Source organism: Podarcis vaucheri, assembly GCF_965113315.1.
Source record: "Podarcis vaucheri genome assembly, chromosome: 4".
Classification (NCBI taxonomy): Eukaryota; Metazoa; Chordata; class Lepidosauria; order Squamata; family Lacertidae; genus Podarcis; species Podarcis vaucheri.
Genome location: NC_138762.1, coordinates 69,248,750 through 69,266,402, shown reverse-complemented (window position 1 = coordinate 69,266,402; position 17,653 = coordinate 69,248,750). Strand labels below are relative to the sequence as shown.

Below are 17,653 nucleotides of genomic sequence, written 5' to 3'. Positions count from 1 at the left end.
CTGATTGTTGCTATGGATGCAGGATTTTATACCTATGATTCTGTTTTTTATTTATTGCAATGCACTGAGAATAATGCTATGTTTTCTTTCCACATAAATCTGTATGTGATTCTGCTTTGGGGCAGAATATCACTCTGGGGAGCTGATTCAGTTAGAAGAAATGGGCACATGGGGGGTATAGAATCATAGAAACATAGAATTGTAGAGTTGGAAGGGATCCCGAGAGTCATCTAGTCCAACCCCTTGCAATGCAGCAATTTCAACTATATCATACATGACAGATGGCCATCTAGCCTCTGCTTAAAAACCTCCAAGGAAAGAGAGTCCGCTACCTCTTGTGGGAGTCTGTTCCATTCTCAAACAGCTCTTACTGTCACAAAGTTCTTCCTGGTGTTTAGTTGGGATCTTTTTTCTTGTTACTTGAATCCATTGGTTCGGGTTTTAACCTCCAGAGCAGAAGAAACCAAGCTTGCTCCATCCTCCATGTGGCAGCCCTTTAGCTATTTGAAGATGGCTATCGTATCTCCCCTCAGTCTCTTCTTCTCCATGCTAAACATAAGCAGCTTCCTCAACTATTCATCGTAAGACTTGGTTTCCAGACCCTTGGTTGCCCTCCTCTGCCAGTGTTCTAGTTTGTCAAAATCCTTCTTAAATTGTGGTACCCAGAATTGGACACAGTACTCCATGTGTGGTCTGACCAAGGCAGAAAAGAGTGTGACGGTTTTCTTTCAATATGTTCGAGAGATGTTTGTTCTTTCTTTCATTCTGCAAATAACCTCTCTGGTGGCCTGCACTCTGCAGCCTTTTGGAGTGCCCACACTAATAGGAAAGCCCAGCCAAGCATATTGTGGGGCTCCCAGAAAGTGAAGGTTGCAGAAGACCCTGAGATCGTTATACAATGAAAGGGGGCACTCACTCAATCCTAAACACCCCTCACCTCCCTCATAATTAAGGAACATTTTTTTTAAATGCTCAAACAAAATTATAAAATAAGTTCTCTAGAATCCTGAGAAAGAGACCAGGGGGGCAGCCTTTTCCTTATGAGCAATGATTCTCCAGAACTGTGAGGGCAAAATTCAGCACAGCACAAAATATTACAGCGTCAAAATAATCCAGCTAGCACAGCATCTGGAAGTTTAAGTGACAGGATGGCTAAGTGCCCTCCTGCCCTCTGTGCCTTTAAGGAAGGAATCCTAGAGAAGGATTTTTTTTTCCCCAGTCAGAAATGCAGATCCTTGAGGCTTCACATCCAACAATAAGGTGACTCAGAACAACTTCCAGGTGTTCATACATTCCTTATAAGGTGGGTGGTTTTATAGGACGGAGGGCAGGGGAGCGGGGAATAGGAAGACATGCTATGAAGGCGTTGCAAATATATATTTAGAAGAGCTCGCAACAAATGCCAAGTACAGCTGCACTGGAGACCAAATCACATCATGCGCTTAAAACTGGAGTGGCTTCGTAACATTTTGCTCACTTACAATTAGGCAGTAACTTGTTTGAGATGGTGCTGAATAAATGAAAAAACAGAGGAAGAGGAGTGGGATGAAACTCAGGAGGTTGTTGCTGCTTATTATGAATGTGTTCTGAAACCAAGATGAAGGGCAGCCCATTTCTTGCTATCTCTGTCCTCAGGTCCTGGTAGTCCTTTTTCCTAAAACCTAATGGAGGAAGTGAAACCCTTCTGGGTGCTGTTGGTCCCTCCCCCTTGTCTCTTTGTGTTCTGCTGCCATTTCTTTGTGAAAGTCTTGCCATATAGTGACAGTGTCAGTTGCTGCCTTTAAACCTCCTGACTCCACTTATACACATGTCTTACTGCGTGTTGAGATGAAAATAAGGCCCACTGCCTTCATTAAGACTTACTCTCCAGCAGTAGCAGCTGGGACTGGGGGTTGTGAGAGGTAACCTGCTCAACCCTACCTCACTAGCTACCACTGTTCCCTAGATAGTGTGCACAGCATTGTGGCTGTAGAGTTATTCTAGATACTATGCAGAATGTAGTGGTGGACAGATAATAAAGTTCTCAACTTCAGTCTGCTGTAAAGGTGGTGATATTTCTGAATATATAAAACACAAACACCTTCATTTGGAGAGTTTCTTTTGGCGTTTCTGTCAGGACTCACTTGTTTTCATGTTGCTCAAGAGTATTGAAAAGTGCTTTCTAATTTCAGTGGATTTCCTGCATAAATTGTAAACACACACCTGTCCAATCTTTGCTGTTCTTCTCAGCACTGTTTCTCTTCATCATATTTCCCCTCATAGTTCTCAGCCACACTGCCCTTGAATCCTAGTGGCTGTGGCGGCCAAAGTAATTTTGATAATGATGTCATAATGTTACGTCTGAAGTAATGATATCATGAACACCCTGTGGGTCATCGTAGCCAATCACACTTGAGGAGACTAAAGAAGAATGGCACTGAGGAGAACAGATCAAAGGGGTCACCGTATAGTAACAAAACAATGTGAATGTTGGGGATGTGTATACAGGGCTGTGTTACCCATAGGCACTAGGGGTGTGGGACACCCGGGTGCTGGGCTCTCAGGGGCGCCAGGCCAACAGTCTGGGGCCCAAGAGTTGAGTCCAGGGAAGAGTCCACCCATAAATCGGAGTGCTACAGTCGGCTCTTCTGCTGTGGGCAGCTCTGCACCACGAGTTTGAGGGCAACCGAGCCAGTGAGACTCTGAGGCGGGTGGCCGGCTCTGTTCTCCTGCACTCCTGGGACTGGGCAACCTGGGGGGGCACCAGGCGGATCTTTGCACCCGGCACTGCATATGCTTAACACAGCCCTGTGTGTATGTATTCTGGCCATCTGTTTGACTGGATCAAATGTAGTACTTTTCAAAGGGAATCATAGCAAAATTAGGGAACATTCAGTGCAGTTCTAGTTTATGTGACAGTTTGCAGTGCTGTGCTTAGTAAACACAGAAGACAAAGGCTCTCTGTGCAAGCCCACATTCTCTGTAGATGTTTTCTGTCTTCATCTCATGCAGATCTGTCATTCCTCATTACAAGATGCCATGATTTTTATTTCCCGTTTCCTTTGTCTTGTAGGTTTCTTATGTAAAAGCTATTGACATCTGGATGGCTGTGTGTCTTCTCTTTGTGTTTGCTGCCTTGCTCGAATACGCAGCAGTGAATTTTGTGTCAAGGCAACATAAGGAATTTCTCAGGCTTCGGAGAAGGCAGAGAAGGCAAAACAAGGTACAAGACTCTATCCTCCATATAATCATGGTTTTTCCCCAAAAATAATTGTTTGCACTCTTCTGATTTCCTCCCTTTAGCACGCAAGACACAAAATATATTTCTTTATCTCCTCAAAATTTTAGTCAGTGAAAGGAGCTGAGAATATAAAACAAGAGTTCATTGTGTTTCTATCAATGCCTGAACTGAAAACAAAAGGTTTTTCATATTTGCAAAACAAGTCCAAGTATGCCTTTCTGTAGAGAAATATTCAATATTAAAAGGGCAAACCCATGATATTTTGCAAATTTCAGGCTTGCTGTGAATATTCATGTCACTTTTAATTTGAATGTCTTCCAGGCACCAGTCTTCATTTCATTCTTTTTAGCATTGTTGTCTTTAGATTCTGCTTTAGCTGCCAATCCATCAACCAGTATTTGCATTGTAGCAGCTAAAGTGCCTTTATTATGTTGAACTGGAATTTTAGAAGTAATTTCTTGCCTGGAGTCCTGACAATAGCTACTCATTCAAAGCTGATTTTCTCTTGACTTCCATATGATATTTACCACCCATCTTTCTCAACAAGCAACAACAAACAACACATACACCATACGAATCATGTTATTTCAGCTACTCTTTGCTTTAGTTTGACTTCCATAGCCAATTCCAATTGATCTCCTTCTCAATTGCTTTACATTGTTCACCAGGATGCTCTTCAATAACTGTGCCATTCTTACTTTTCTTTTTGTTTTGCTTTGTTTCGTTTCATATATCATTGCACCATTTCCATTCTTGCTGCTGCTCTCTGTTCTGACCAATCTGGGAACAGGCACAGACTGTGGCTATTGGGAATGAAAGCGTCGAGTCGGTACGGCGTATGAATGGCTTGCGGATGAAAGAGTCACCAGCACACGGGATAATGAATCAGATCTGCAATCCAAGTTTGAGGGTAAAGAGAGAGAGAGAGAGAGAGAGAGAGAGAGAGAGAGAGAGAGAGGTTGTATGAAAATGATGTCATAAATTGGCAACTGCCAATATTTATGGCATCGTAAATAGTAGAACTCTTATGTCAAACAGAACAGTTCTGACCATATGTAGATCTTGGTATGTTTCGACTTCTTGTACTCTGTGTTACTGCTGCTTTCCCATTACATCTTTCATGGCAGTCCTGCTGCTTCTTTCACCATGGATTAGCACATACATGGGTAAGCTCACTTCTGCTATTATTTACAATGCACTTATACTGCTGAACTTTGAAGTTGTGACTCAGAGCCAATCTGCATGTGGCACTGATGCCATGAGTGCAACACGTGTGTCTCGTTATTTCAGTGTAAACAGAAACCTCAGTAGTAGTAGAACGGACAGGACTGGGCCCAGGCAAGGGAAGGGGATCTGACTTTCCCTCATCCTGTGACCTCATTAAGCCCCATCACCTGCTATTATTCCCCGGAAGCAAAGCCTCCATCTATGCTAATGGAGGCTTTCCTCTTAGGGACAATACCAGCTGGGGCAGGGCAATTTTCATCAGGATCATGGTATGGGGAGGCACGTTATCCTGCTGTGTACCATGACAGACCTTCCAAAGTGTCCCTATTCTCCAGAAGCTGTTTCTATTTAGAGAAGCTGTCCCGGTTTCTGATTTGATCCCAGAATATCCATTTTTTCCTTAGGACATCCCTATTTTCATTGGATAAATGTTGGAGGGCATGGAGTTATCCAACCCACAAGCTGTCTGAAGGCAGTCCTGTATAGGGAAGGTTTTTTTTTTTAATGTTTATCGTTTTATTATGTTTTTATATATGTTGGAAGCTGCCCAGAGTGGCTGGGGCAACCCAGTAAGCTGTGAGGGGAATAAATAATAAAATTATCATTATGGACTGGGACGTTCCTATTTTCATTGGAGGGTATGCCATCATCCTGCTTGCTCCTCTCCTTGCCATGGCTGCTAATTACACTGAACAACTCAGACATGCTCACTGCAATTAGTGTCATGTTTCGTTTGGCAAACAAGAAAGCGGGGTCACTTGTGAAGAATGCTATTGTGACAAGTATCCTATCTCTTGTCAAAATGCATTTTCAGAACCCAGTTGTGTGAACAGAACAGAAACAACCCTATCTGCACATTTAGGACATTGTATTTAAAAAGTTGCTGTTAGCTGCACAGACAAACGCATGGCCTAGTCTCAAAACAGAAGAGCTCTGTTGAATCAGATCAAAGGCCCAGCTTCTTGGAGTAGCCAAGCTGATACCCCCAGGAATCTTACAAGTAGAGTGTGAAGGCAACAGCGCCCCCCACAGCGCTGCCACACAGTGTTCAGTGAACAAGGAGCCCCTGAGCAAGGAAATTTCAAAAAGCCCAATTATTAAATAGTAGCCTTTGATACTCTGATCTTCCATGACTTTCTGTGATCCCCTTTGAAAGCTATCTATGCTCATAGCCATCATTGGCACATCTTGTGGCAGTGATACCCATAAAATAATTGGACATTTTGTGAAGAAGCACTTTCTCTTGTACTGCCAATTAGTTTCATCAGATTAGCTTGGGTTCTCGTATTATGCAATATGGGGGGGGGGGACTCTCTACCCACTGTCTCCACTCAGTTGTGCTATTGCACATTTATAACGCTATTGCAACCTTCCATGTACAGAATCTGTTCCAATCCCTTCGTCATTTTTGTTGCCCTTTTCTGCATCTTCTCCAGTTCTACAATTTCCTTCATGTGCTAGAGCAACCAAAACTGTATCTAGCATCACTGTCACATCCAGAGTTTTTAATTTGCATTGGGAATTTGCATGAAGAAATGCTGTCTCATTTATGAGGACAAAAATCACTTTGAAACCATATATATTCTCCAACCCTACTACTTATACGTTTATTTAGAAGAACATTCTCAACCTTAGACATAGGAAGAGAAGAAAGAATACTGTGCTGAACTGAGGGAAGCAGATTAGCTTTGAGGAAGGCCATGGTCTAGAGATAAATCACATGATTTGCATGCAAAAGGTCCTAGATACAATTCCTCATATCTCCAGTTTCTTTTTAAAAAATAAAGACTTTAAAAAAAAATTAAATCCAGGTATACCAACACTCTTACAATAAAAATGAACTTTCTTGAACTTCCTCCTACTTCTGGATTTTTTTACATCTCTGCCAAAGCTGGTGCTAAGTAACAAGAATAATTTTTGAAACTAGGGTAATTTTGCATTATAAGGGAAGTATCTGCCTTTGTGATCAAAGCAAGAAGCACTGTGCATGCTGCAAAGTCTTTATTCTGTTGTCCCTGAATAATTCAAGAAGCTATTGTCTCATGTGGCAAGTCAAGCAGGATATTTCCCAAAAGGCTGGCAACAGCAAAAGCCGACCTCTGTATTAGGGTTGACAATGCTGATTCTGTTGTTAGCACTGATGTTACATTAATACTGGTGGGATCAAGGAAACTGGAGCTCAGGGGAGGTATTAATTGATTTGCATATTTATGCCGCAATAACCTGAGCAGATGCACCTGCAGACAGAACAAGGTGCTTCAATCTACATCAACTGTACATCAATACCCAGAAGTCCCATTACTTCCTCTATATTATAAAGATGACCCTGTGATTTGCTTCCCCTTGCCCCAGCAGACCAGTCTAAAAGAAGTATCTTGCCCCCTAGAAACAGCTGTACAACTGGGATGATCTGGTGTATCTTGCTACTCTGAATATCATTAGTCATGCATCAGCCAAAATATCGGGAGGAAATGGGATCCTGGATTTAGGATTCTTTGGGGGCATGACCCCTACCATAATGGAAAACAGGGAGCATGCTTAAGATGTGGGCCTCCAAGCCACTCTCTTTGGCCTTTGAGATTCTCCCTGGACCATGCTATCTCTGTAGACCACACTTCTCACTGACTGTTCTGTGCCCCCTTCAAATGCTTTTGCTTGGCTGGAATGCATTATTGCCCTGTGCTCATGCCTCTTGCTTTCCTAGCTGAATGAAGGAGAAGGGATGAGTGTGCAAACTAGATTCTTGCAGGGCTAACTTCAGTCTCGTCTGTTGCTCCACATACTTTTGCTTCTGGACACATGCCTTTATTTGCATCTGACCCTCCCCCGCTTCCCCAGAAGGTTGGCCAAATTAATGCTGTTCGAGGGCTGAAACGGGTTCCATAGCTTCCAACATTTCTCTGATGAGAATAGGGACTTCCTAAAGAAAAGCAGGGCATTCCGGGATCCAATCAGAAACAGGGACGGCTTCTGTAAATCCGGGACCCTCCCTGGAAAATAGGGACACTTGGAGGGTCTGAGGTTCCCTGCTGCCAATCTCAAAGCAAAAGAAAGTCAAAGGTTTTATAAGAGTAGTGTGGATCAGTGTCACATTATCATATACATGGGGAAGGATGAAAATACATTTGCATACATGTGAGTTAGGAAAGAGCTTGCTAGTTCACTCTCATTTAGCTCCCCTACCCTGGATGTCTGAAGTGGCCTGCCAAGAAATTCAAGCAGTCACCACTTTTCAGAAAATCCTTGGCATTAGCAGCTGCTTCTTCCTTACACCTCTATGCTGCATGATTCAAATCAGAAGTGGCAGGAAAGAAAGAGAAAAGGGAGATTTGTGTCTCATTCTGTGATACCTGCAGCCATTTCAGGAAGTGCAGATGAGTTTAGGTGCTTTCAGAAATACGTGCAGTCAGAGGGCTCATGTGTGAAACACTTTTATGTATCACAATGTGGAGGGGCGGAAATCTTTTGCAACTGTGATAGCACATCTCAGGAACTAGCTGGAGAAGCAACAATGGCCTCTTCTAGCTTAGGGAATGTTGTAGTAAACATTCAGGCATCTAATATGGACAGAGTACACAGAGAGAGAGGAGGGGAGGGAGTCTGCATACATACATATGCTACATTCAATGCACATTCTTCCCCTCAAAGAATTCTGGGCAATGTAGTTTACCCCTCACAGAATTGCAGTTTCCAGCCACCCTTCACAAACTACAGTGCCAGAATTATTTGAGAGAGAAAATGAGCATTAAACATATAGCTTGTATGCGGCCTTAGCGTTTGTGTGTGTGCTTTGAAATGTGCTTTGAATGTGCTTTAAAGGTCTGGTGTGTACACAGCCTAGTGTTTCAGCCATATTGCTGTAGCTAAGGTGAGAGTGACGTGTATTTGCAAAGCATATATTCCATAAATGTGCATGGGTTTTTCCCTATTGCTGGTGGCTTCTTCTTTGCTTCAGTGCTGGGTTGCTTCTTCCAAAATGTGAACTTACCTACTGGATGGCTCAGTTGGTTAGAGCATGGTGCTGATAACACCAAGGTTGCAGGTTCAGTCCCCATAAGAGACAGCTGCATATTCCTGCGTTACAGGGGGTTGGACCAGATGATCCTCAGGGTCCCTTCCAACTCTATGATTCTATTGGGGGGGGTGAAATCAGTGCCTTGAGATTTCTGGATGGGTTCTTGCAGTGGCGTAGCGTGGGGGTGCAGGGGGGGCCGGCCGCACCGGGCGCAACATCTGGGGTTAGGGTTAGGGGGCGCAAATCCATGGGTTAGGGGGCGCAAATTACTTGCCTTGCCCCGGGTGCTGACAACCCATGCTACGCCACTGGGTTCTTGCCAGACAGAGACAGATGATTGTCCCTTCTCTCGCCTTCTCCCTTTCTGCCTCCCCAACGCAATCTGATAACATGCTGCATTATTACCACATCTCAGTCATATCAGGAACGGAGACAACAAAAGGCTGGGGCTATTTGTAAAGGCATAGCTTTATTGCTTAATTTTGACTGAAACGAAACACTCATATCTTGTCAGTAAAAAAATATATAAATAAATAAAATACTCCTTTCCCCAGGCTGGATTTGCCTTGAAAAATATTCAGTGCTTCTGTCCCCAGTGGAAATGTTTTATATTTCCTCAGATCCTTGCGTATAGCACTTTGTGGTAAAATGTGCCCTGTTTGTTTTATGTAACATTCCGCATTATGTGAATAATGGAAGTGCTCAAGGAAAACCCTTTTTGCTGGGCTATTTTTAGCCCTCACAATGCAAGCTCAAGCACATGGGTTTCATTGTGAGAAAGACAGCCTTAATATGAATGGCTTTATGATTCCCACTGCCTTTAGCATCTTATTTGCTTCAGGCAACCAATAGAAGTTGGTTGGTTATACTGAAGATCAACACTCCTTCAGGGCAGACCTGTTGGCAGTTGACTGTGTCACAGCGATGTGGACATTTGACACCCTTTAAACACACCCACAGAGCAATCCTAACTATACAAAGCTGGTGTAATGTACACCCGTGTAAGTCATGGCAGCTTAAGTTACTCCTGTTCCAAATTCCATTCAGGAAGAATTTCACTTACACCACCCTTTCTGCTGGCTGATTTTCACCAGGCTGTTAGGTCATGTGTCCAAACTAGAAGGGGTTTGGACAGTCTCTCCCTGCCCAGTATTGCACTGGATTTAAGGCAGTGCAGGTGGTTCCCCCACACAGGACGCCAAGCCAAAAGGGTGCAACATTGAGAAGATCCGTAACTGGGAAGATCCAATTGGGAGCGCCAAATTTTGGGCTCATTCAGGGCGCCATATTACCAAAGATTACCCCTGCTTGCACCTCATAAATTCCATGAACTTAAGCTGAACTGCAGCGAGGAACTGACACTGTCTCAGCCAGAGCTCAGCCAGGAAAGCCCAAGATCCGCAGAATCCAAGCTCTCATCCCAGTGTATCAGTATAATTTGGGGACACAAGGAAACTTCAACCCACACATGGAGCTTCCTGTAAAGAAGAATGCCTCAAACTTCCACAAACCCCTGTATGCTACATTGCATTGTCATTTCTTATAATGCTGAGTTGAATGTTATCTACTGAGAACTTTTGGCTCAAATTTTAGATGGCAGGAGGTAGGTGCAAGGGGGGTAAGATACAGACATCAGGACTGGTGGCCATTGATAGCTTTATCCAGTGTGTAGAAGAGATGTGACTTTTGACATCAAACCTGTTTGCAATAAATTAATGACCAGTTATCACAGAATTTTTTTTTAAGGGGAAATACTGTGGAAATCTTGACCAACAGGAACCCTAGGAAACTCGGGCCTAGTTCTCACTGGGGTTGTGCCACTTCAGAATGTGTGTGGGTGGCACAGTGACTCACATGATCGCATGTTACTCAATAAGAAAATCCCTCCAAACTAAATGTCAATGTTTTTGGATGGAGAATTATTCACTCAAGCATGTTCTTATCTGTACTCCAGAGTGGCAATGTCCAGATAACTCATTGAGAAATCAGCCTTAAGAAAAGTAATCCAAACCAAGTAATCTACTCAGCATATTAACTGTTGCACGATTGGACAAAGATTTATTTAAAGGGATAAGTAACAGATAATTTTGTTTTGGACACAAAATCATTACAGGAGGAAAGAGGGTGATTCATGGGCTGTAACAGGCAGCCACAGAATGCCAAAGGCAGAGTTTTGTGGTTTATTTGCATCTATCCATTTGGGATCAAATCTGTATTCCTTAGCCAAGAGTAGACTGCTAGAGAGCCTGGGAGGGTTTTTTTGGTCGTTTCTTTTTTTCTTTTTCTTTTTAACCTTATAACTTTGTGCAAGAGGCCAAGTGATACTCATCACCAGGTAAGGAAAGGGCTGTACTTCAGTTCACTGGGTTTGACGTACAATTTGCTCATAAACAGCAGGGAACACACCGCAACTGTACTTTGCCATTTCCCAAATGATGAAAAGAGCCCACCTGCTGGGTGCAAATACTCCCATTCTTTTCTGTGCCTGGAGAAAGAGAATAAATTGAAAATAGGACATGAACAGCTGGAAAAGAACCAGAAAACAAAGCACACTTTTATTTTTAAGGCCACAGGAGCACAGTTTAAAAGCACCTTCCAAAATTAAACTGCACGCACATGGTTTTTTGTTTTTTGTTAAATGGAAATGTATATCAAGAAGGATCCTCTTTTCTTTTTTTACATATTTCTTTTTACAGTTCCTAATACTTGATTTGGGCCTTGTCTTTAAAACATGAATGCTGTTGCTGAGCATCCATTACTGTAAGAGAGCCTGTGATACGGATCTGTCTGCACTTCTTAATACAGGCATGGGGAACCTCAGACCCAAAGGTCTAATGTGGCGCTCCTGGCTTCTCAGTCTTGCCCATGGAACTCTCCTCAGACCACACACCCTTCCCTGCCCCACACCTCTCAAGTTCTACATTGCACTCCTTTTGAGTGTTTTTGCCTGTCTAGAATGTATTGTTATAAGTTGGGGGGGGCGCATCCCTTGTTGTTGGCATCCGTCTGTCTTGGGAGACAATGGAGGAGTGCGCCTTTGTGGATGAAGTCAAACCGTTGGAAGGTTGCATCAACCTGCTGTGGCTGTACCCACCAATATGGGAGAGATGTTTCGTTGCAGTTGGGGCAGATGAAGGCATCTGGTTGTGCACCATGGTGTTTTTCTCTCTGTGCTCCTCCCAGCGGTCATTCTTCTTTTGGTCATGGCTATGGATGCACAACCTGACTGTCTGTCTCCAGGGACAACCCCCCCCCCCCATTAAATCCAATAAATTTATAAATGGCGGGATTTTGATTATTCAGAAAATCAATGGAAAATACAAGCTACAGAACTGTGCCAGACAAGGAATCTTTTGCTGGCTTATTTAGACCAGCCTGGCTAGTTAAGAGCAAAGACGTTAACAGATCAAGCTGCTGATTGCTGGTCTTTAGTACATCAAAGGAAGGGTCTCAGGTCTGTGAAAGATGGGTTGCCAAGGTGATGGCGAAGGAGCAGGCTGTGCTCACAGGAAAAACATGTCTCTAAAAACCTAGCCTTGAGATAGGAGATGGATGGAGAGGAGTTGCTTAGATGAGAGGTGTGCTGTGAAGAGAAAGGAGAACAAAGACAGAATCATTTTGGCAGGCTGGCTGAAGGGAAGCTAGGAGGGATGCCTTGGATTCCAGCGCTGCACTGCTGTGGGGAAGAAGCCACCATTGAGATGGCCACACTGTAAGATCTGGACTCCCTCCCTCCAAATTCAGGTGTAAATATGTGAATAAATCAAACGAACACAGGCTCCTGGAACCCCCTGGAATACTGCTGCTACTCTGCAGAGATTGGAGGTGGTGTCCATCCTGTGTAACAGTATCTTGGAATTCTGATAATGCTTCTTGCTTGCCTAGATGGGGAGGATAGAAAGGGAGGTGTGAGCAAATTAAAATGTGTTGCTCCACCCACTTTTGCTTCTGGCTCCTCCCACCTCTGGTATGTGGACCCTGGAAGGCTGCCTAGAAGGAAACATGAGCCTCAAGCTGAAAAGGACCCCTCACTTAATGGATTGAGCCAGGATGCCATGGGAGCCTCGTTTCTCTGACTCTCCAGCAGCAATGGAGGACTGCTGAGACATTCCATGTGACCCCTTACAAAGCCCTGGGCATCATATGTTACTGAGTAAGTTTCCTAGTGTGCCCACTGAGTTCTGGCTTCCCCTAATTTCATCCATAATAAACTGCTTCCACCACCTAATGTTTTCATAGAGAATGCTTAGAAAAAGCTATACCTTTTTCTGAAAAGCCGCAGAGAAAAGCAATGGGGAAGCTATGCCGATTACAAGATGAGCCCGGGGAACTCTTCCATAACTCATGCTGTTTCTTTTTTAAACCTCTCCCTCCTCTTCTTTCTTACTTCATTTCTTCCTTTCTACCCCATTCCTATGAAAATCACTTCCCTCTAGCATTTCTGCTCTTCCTTAATATTTTTTTAAAAAACTTGTCTTTTCCTTCAACCTTTTTACTACACTACAATAATTATTGACATCAGATTCATGTGCTTTCCCATAAAGCAGCAATAAAAGACAGACAGTTTAACTTAGGTTACAAAAAGTGGTAAATGTTTCTAAATTATACGTATAGAAACACAAAGTTGGCTTGCGGGTCGGTTCACCTGGTGGAAAAGAAATGAACAAAGTGTTTGGGAATGCTTCCTCCCAAGGTGAGGGGTATGACCTAGCTAAGCCTGACAGGACAGCTTACTCTGTAACCTCTTCATGCATTAATTAATGTTAAACATGTTGGTTATATGAGACTTATTTATCCCACAAGTGCATTCAGGATGATAAACTAGTGTTTCTCATGAGGATGGCTGGAAGCTGGCCACATTCTTTTGGTAGGTTCTGCTGTTTCCCAATATACTGTTGCTCAGCTGTCTTAATAGAATGGACCTATTTACGTACTAGAATGAGTCACGCATTCATTTTTAATGCTCTGCTTTCCTTGGTGGCAACAGAGTTGCTTCCTGGTGCTCTGCAATCTTCATCTGCCACAAGAACTGCTAATTAAGAATGGAAAGTGCAGTCCATGTTTCATAGAGATATACTAAACTGCAAGGATATTGCAGATTATAAGCATGTTCTTTTTTTATATAACCCCCTCCCAAACACACTTGGATTTGCTAGCTTACAATGGAATGTTTTGCTTTCTCCAGGCTTATTGTCTTTTCATCTGTAATGGCACATTACAGATGAATGCTCTTTGGTGGTGTAGTGATGCTCTTTGGTGAAAATCTCTCTTGAGTTTGCCCTAAACTTCCCTTGGTCATTTTTAACAGGTGGTTTCTCACAAGGAGAGCTTCAGCCCTGTAGGTTTTATAGTCAACTTCCTAATTTAGCAAAGAGACAGTAAGAGCTTGTAAGGCTGACAGCATCTGGCCTAAAGAAGGTTTTTTGCCCGGTTCATTTGATGAGCAGGTGACAGCCAGCCAGCCAAGCTTCTCTCTTTGCTATGCTGCACCACTGCTGTGCTCAGCTGGCAAGCAGATTAATCTTTTTATTAGTGAATGTTTTGATGACAAAGCAAAGTACAGGCATTGAAGCAGAACAGACCATTCCTGTGGAGACTGGGTGCAAGAAGAGGGTGTTTTAACAAGTAAGTGTGAGGACTAGCATATAGCGAGGCACGTGAGTCCTTTCCAGAGAAGGTTGGAGTCCAGTTAAGGAATGTCGAAGGGCCATGAGAGTGTCTTGCACTGAAGCAAATGCTAATAGTTCAGCAATTTGTTCCATGGCTAGAACGGCAGACCTCTGAGCTGAGGATATTGCAATCTAGGTGTCTATGAAAGACACCTAGATTCCAGTTTGAGTTGGACTGAAAAAGAGACATGGAAAGCTAGATTAGGGCTCTGTGGACATTTTAGGGTGTTGGCTGTGGGAGCAGTGGGCATTGGCTGTCTGTTAGCAGGTTTAAGCTGTCCATCTATGCTCAGACTGTATATTTGTAAATAAGCACAACAACAAAATGCTCTGAAGCTTTCAGTGGCCTTTCAAAGGAAACCACTCCTGGGTCAAGTGGAACTTTTCAACTCTTGGAGAAGTGGGGCGAGCTTAACAGTATTATTACTTATTAACGGTGGGCATTAGTGTCATATCTGAGAGCGGTAGATAAAACTCTTCCGCCAGAAATAAGCACTGTTACAATATTAAAATGGGACCTTGCTCTCAAGATTGCATGCCAAGGTTAAAAAGACCCCACATACGGGCTGGAATGAAGCAGACTGTGGTGCTATGCTATTATTCATTGCTAGGCGGGAAGTAGGTTTATCTCTTCAGAGACCTTGGTAGGGATGTCACCTTTTAGCGGTGTCCTGCTTTTACAAATGAGTTAGATCAGGCAGCCTGGAAATGGGAGTGTGATTGCGCAGCAGCTGCTGTGTCTCTTCAGCATGGCAAAACCAATCCAGATTGGTGCTGTTTACATGTAGGCAAGCCAACGCAACACAGAGGTTAATGAATTATTGAGCACCTCTCTTAAATTGGCTGGGGCATAATTAACTTTACTCTTTAAAGTGCTGGGTCCAGGGGGGAAGCTCGCAATGTGCAGGGGAAAGGGCGGGGGGGAGAATGCCATTTTCCACAACACTATGTGGCAGATTGAGAAGCAGGGGAGGAGTGGGAAAACAAAGATAAATTGAGTGAGATAACCTCACTGTAGATACACTTGAAGAATAACTGCAGGTAGGGATGGAAGTAAGGAAAACTAAAAGCTACCATCTTCATTCATCTCCCACTCTCACACACAAACACACCCCAACTGAGACCCATATTACAACCTGTTTGCTTTGTTTCAGGAAATTCAATGTGTGCCATTTTGTCTGATCTCACCTAGAATGTTCTTCCCCTTCCATTTGTATAGTCCCGTTCTGTGTCCATTCTTGGTCACTCTACATCAGTGATGGCCAAACTTAGCCCTCTAGCTGTTTTGGGACTACAGTTCCCATCATCCTTGACCACTGGTCCAGTTAGCTAGGGATGCTGGGAGTTGTAGTCCCAAAACAGCTGGAGGGTCAGGTTTGGCTATCACTTCTCTACAGTGACCAAGGGAAGCTTGGGAACTAGCCTTTCTGTAGAAGCTGACTGCTTAACAACTACCTAATGGGTGAAATTGATCCTGCTACTGTCTGTCTCATAACCTGCCTCTCACTGGGTTGTTGTGCTGATAAAGGGGAGGGAATGGACCACGTGTGTCACCCTGTGGACCTCAGAGGAAAAGAATGGCCCAGTGAAATAGTGAACTCAGAAAAGTCTATCTGAATTGATCCTCAGCCTTAAGAAAGCTTTTGGCACCTGATCACTACACCAACATCAGACATTAAAACAACAAGTCTATTTGTTAAATTACTTTAGAATGATAAGGTGAGATAGGTTCTTAAAGCAAACAAAGTGGCCAAACCCTATTAAAAATAGTAACTACATAATTTCAGTACAGAAACAGGTAAAAAAAACAGAAAACAAGCAACAAATAACAAACACAAAATAGCAGATAAGATGCCACATGTAATTAGTAATTATTTATGTAGTACATATTTACTGCCCCCTCCTCTTTCTAGGCAAGATTATCCTCTTAGTTCGGCAACATCAAAGAAACAAATCAGCTGAAACAAATCACCGAAGCTTGTTCAGAGATTTCTGACTCCTTCTCCACTCCACACACACACACACACACACACTGTGTTATTTGTGCTGCAACTTTCCTTATACCTGTGTTGTGACAATCAGTAATGTAACCCTATGGCCAGGGAGAAGGGAGCACTTTTAGGCGTTTGAGGTAAGCCATCTTTACTGACCCAGAAAACGATGCCTGGGTTACCTGCTGTAAACAAAAGATGTGCAAGCTGATAGAAAGAAGAGGGTTGTGGTGGTTTTTCTATAGCTAGATGAAATGCCACTTTGAGTTACTCTGCTACCCAAAGCTCTTATTTTATTGTTGGCTGATGCTGGTAATTCTTCTCCGTGCTGCTTGTCTTTTGTGTTTGTCCTTTGATCTCCACCATCTCTTTTGTGGCTCTCGCTGTTTAGTCTTGATGCACACAACACACAAAACATTTGCTTGCTTCATTTTCTTGGGGTTTTTTCTTTTCTTTTGTTTTGCTCCTTTGTGACAGTTGGCATTCACACTTTCTTCCTGTATGGTATTTGCTGTTTATCTCATGTGTTATCCTGGCGGAGTTCACAGATGATGAGCCCACCCATAAAGAGTCTCTTTAGTCACTTCCAAAGTTTAGTCAGAGTTGGCTGAGCTTTTTTTGCCCAGTGGCTGCTGACCAACCCCCGGGGGGGGGTCACATGCCAGTGATGGATGTGGTCATCCTACACTCTATTATTATTACAGTGGTACCTCGGGTTAAGAACCTAATTCATTCTGGAGGTCCATTCTTAACCTGAAACTGTTCTTAACCTGAGGTACCACTTTAGCTAATAGGGCCTCCTGCTGCCGCCATGCCACCGGAGCTCAATTTCTGTTCTCATCCTGAAGCAAAGTTCTTAACCTGAGGTACTATTTTTGGGTTAGCGGAGTCTGTAACCTGAAGCGTCTGTAGCCCAAGGTACCACTGTATTGTTATTATTATTACCCATCCTTTTTGCCTGATGTGATTCAAGGCAGCTTGCACACACGCACACCTCAGCTGATTCAAGCTGGTTCGCTTGTATGCTTACCTTTCAGCCTTGTGCAGTGGTGTAGTGTAGGCCGCATGGAGGGGTGGGTGGGAAGGAGGGAAACGGATAGAGTATGCATGCTCATTCAACTGCCTAACTGCGTCACCCAGGACATTGCAACCTCAGAGATGAGAAAAGAAGAGTCATTCCATTGTCTGGAGAGGTCTTTTCCTAGTTCGCATGGAGAAGCCATTTTCAACGGAGCCCAGCAACGGAGGCATGCAGCTGAATTGAGGCAGCACCGGGTGTTGAAATTTTGTGCCCCCTAACAATGTTGCACCCAGGGCAACCACCCCTGTGGCACGCGCACGCGCGCACACACACACACACACCATGCTACACCACTGGTCTTGTAGATTGCTCTTTTGTGATTGACATCATACCTTGGCATTACTTCCAGGTCTATGTTTTTAATGGGAAGCAACTTTGAAATCTCTTGTGATGAGCCAATATTTGCCCAATCACTGTCGACTGACAAGGAGGCATTACAAAATGTGCCTA

At 43.5% G+C, this 17,653-nt stretch overlaps 1 protein-coding gene across 13 annotated transcripts in view; it reads left to right on the top strand.

Moving 5' to 3' along the window:
* The window catches only part of GLRA2 (glycine receptor alpha 2), a 123,211-nt gene that overhangs the window by 99,279 nt on the left and 6,279 nt on the right, over nt 1-17,653 (top strand). For 9 of the 13 annotated variants that reach the window (XM_082221070.1, XM_082221066.1, XM_082221062.1 and 6 more), the window contains 2 exons: nt 3,053-3,202; nt 4,011-4,130. The exons of 1 other annotated variant lie outside the window; for it this stretch is intronic. In XM_082221070.1, the coding sequence (XP_082077196.1) occupies nt 3,053-3,202; nt 4,011-4,130 (270 nt within the window). The remainder of the gene's footprint in view (nt 1-3,052; nt 3,203-4,010; nt 4,131-17,653) is intronic. 3 more of the 13 variants (XM_082221067.1, XM_082221072.1, XM_082221071.1) reach the window with 1 other exon arrangement.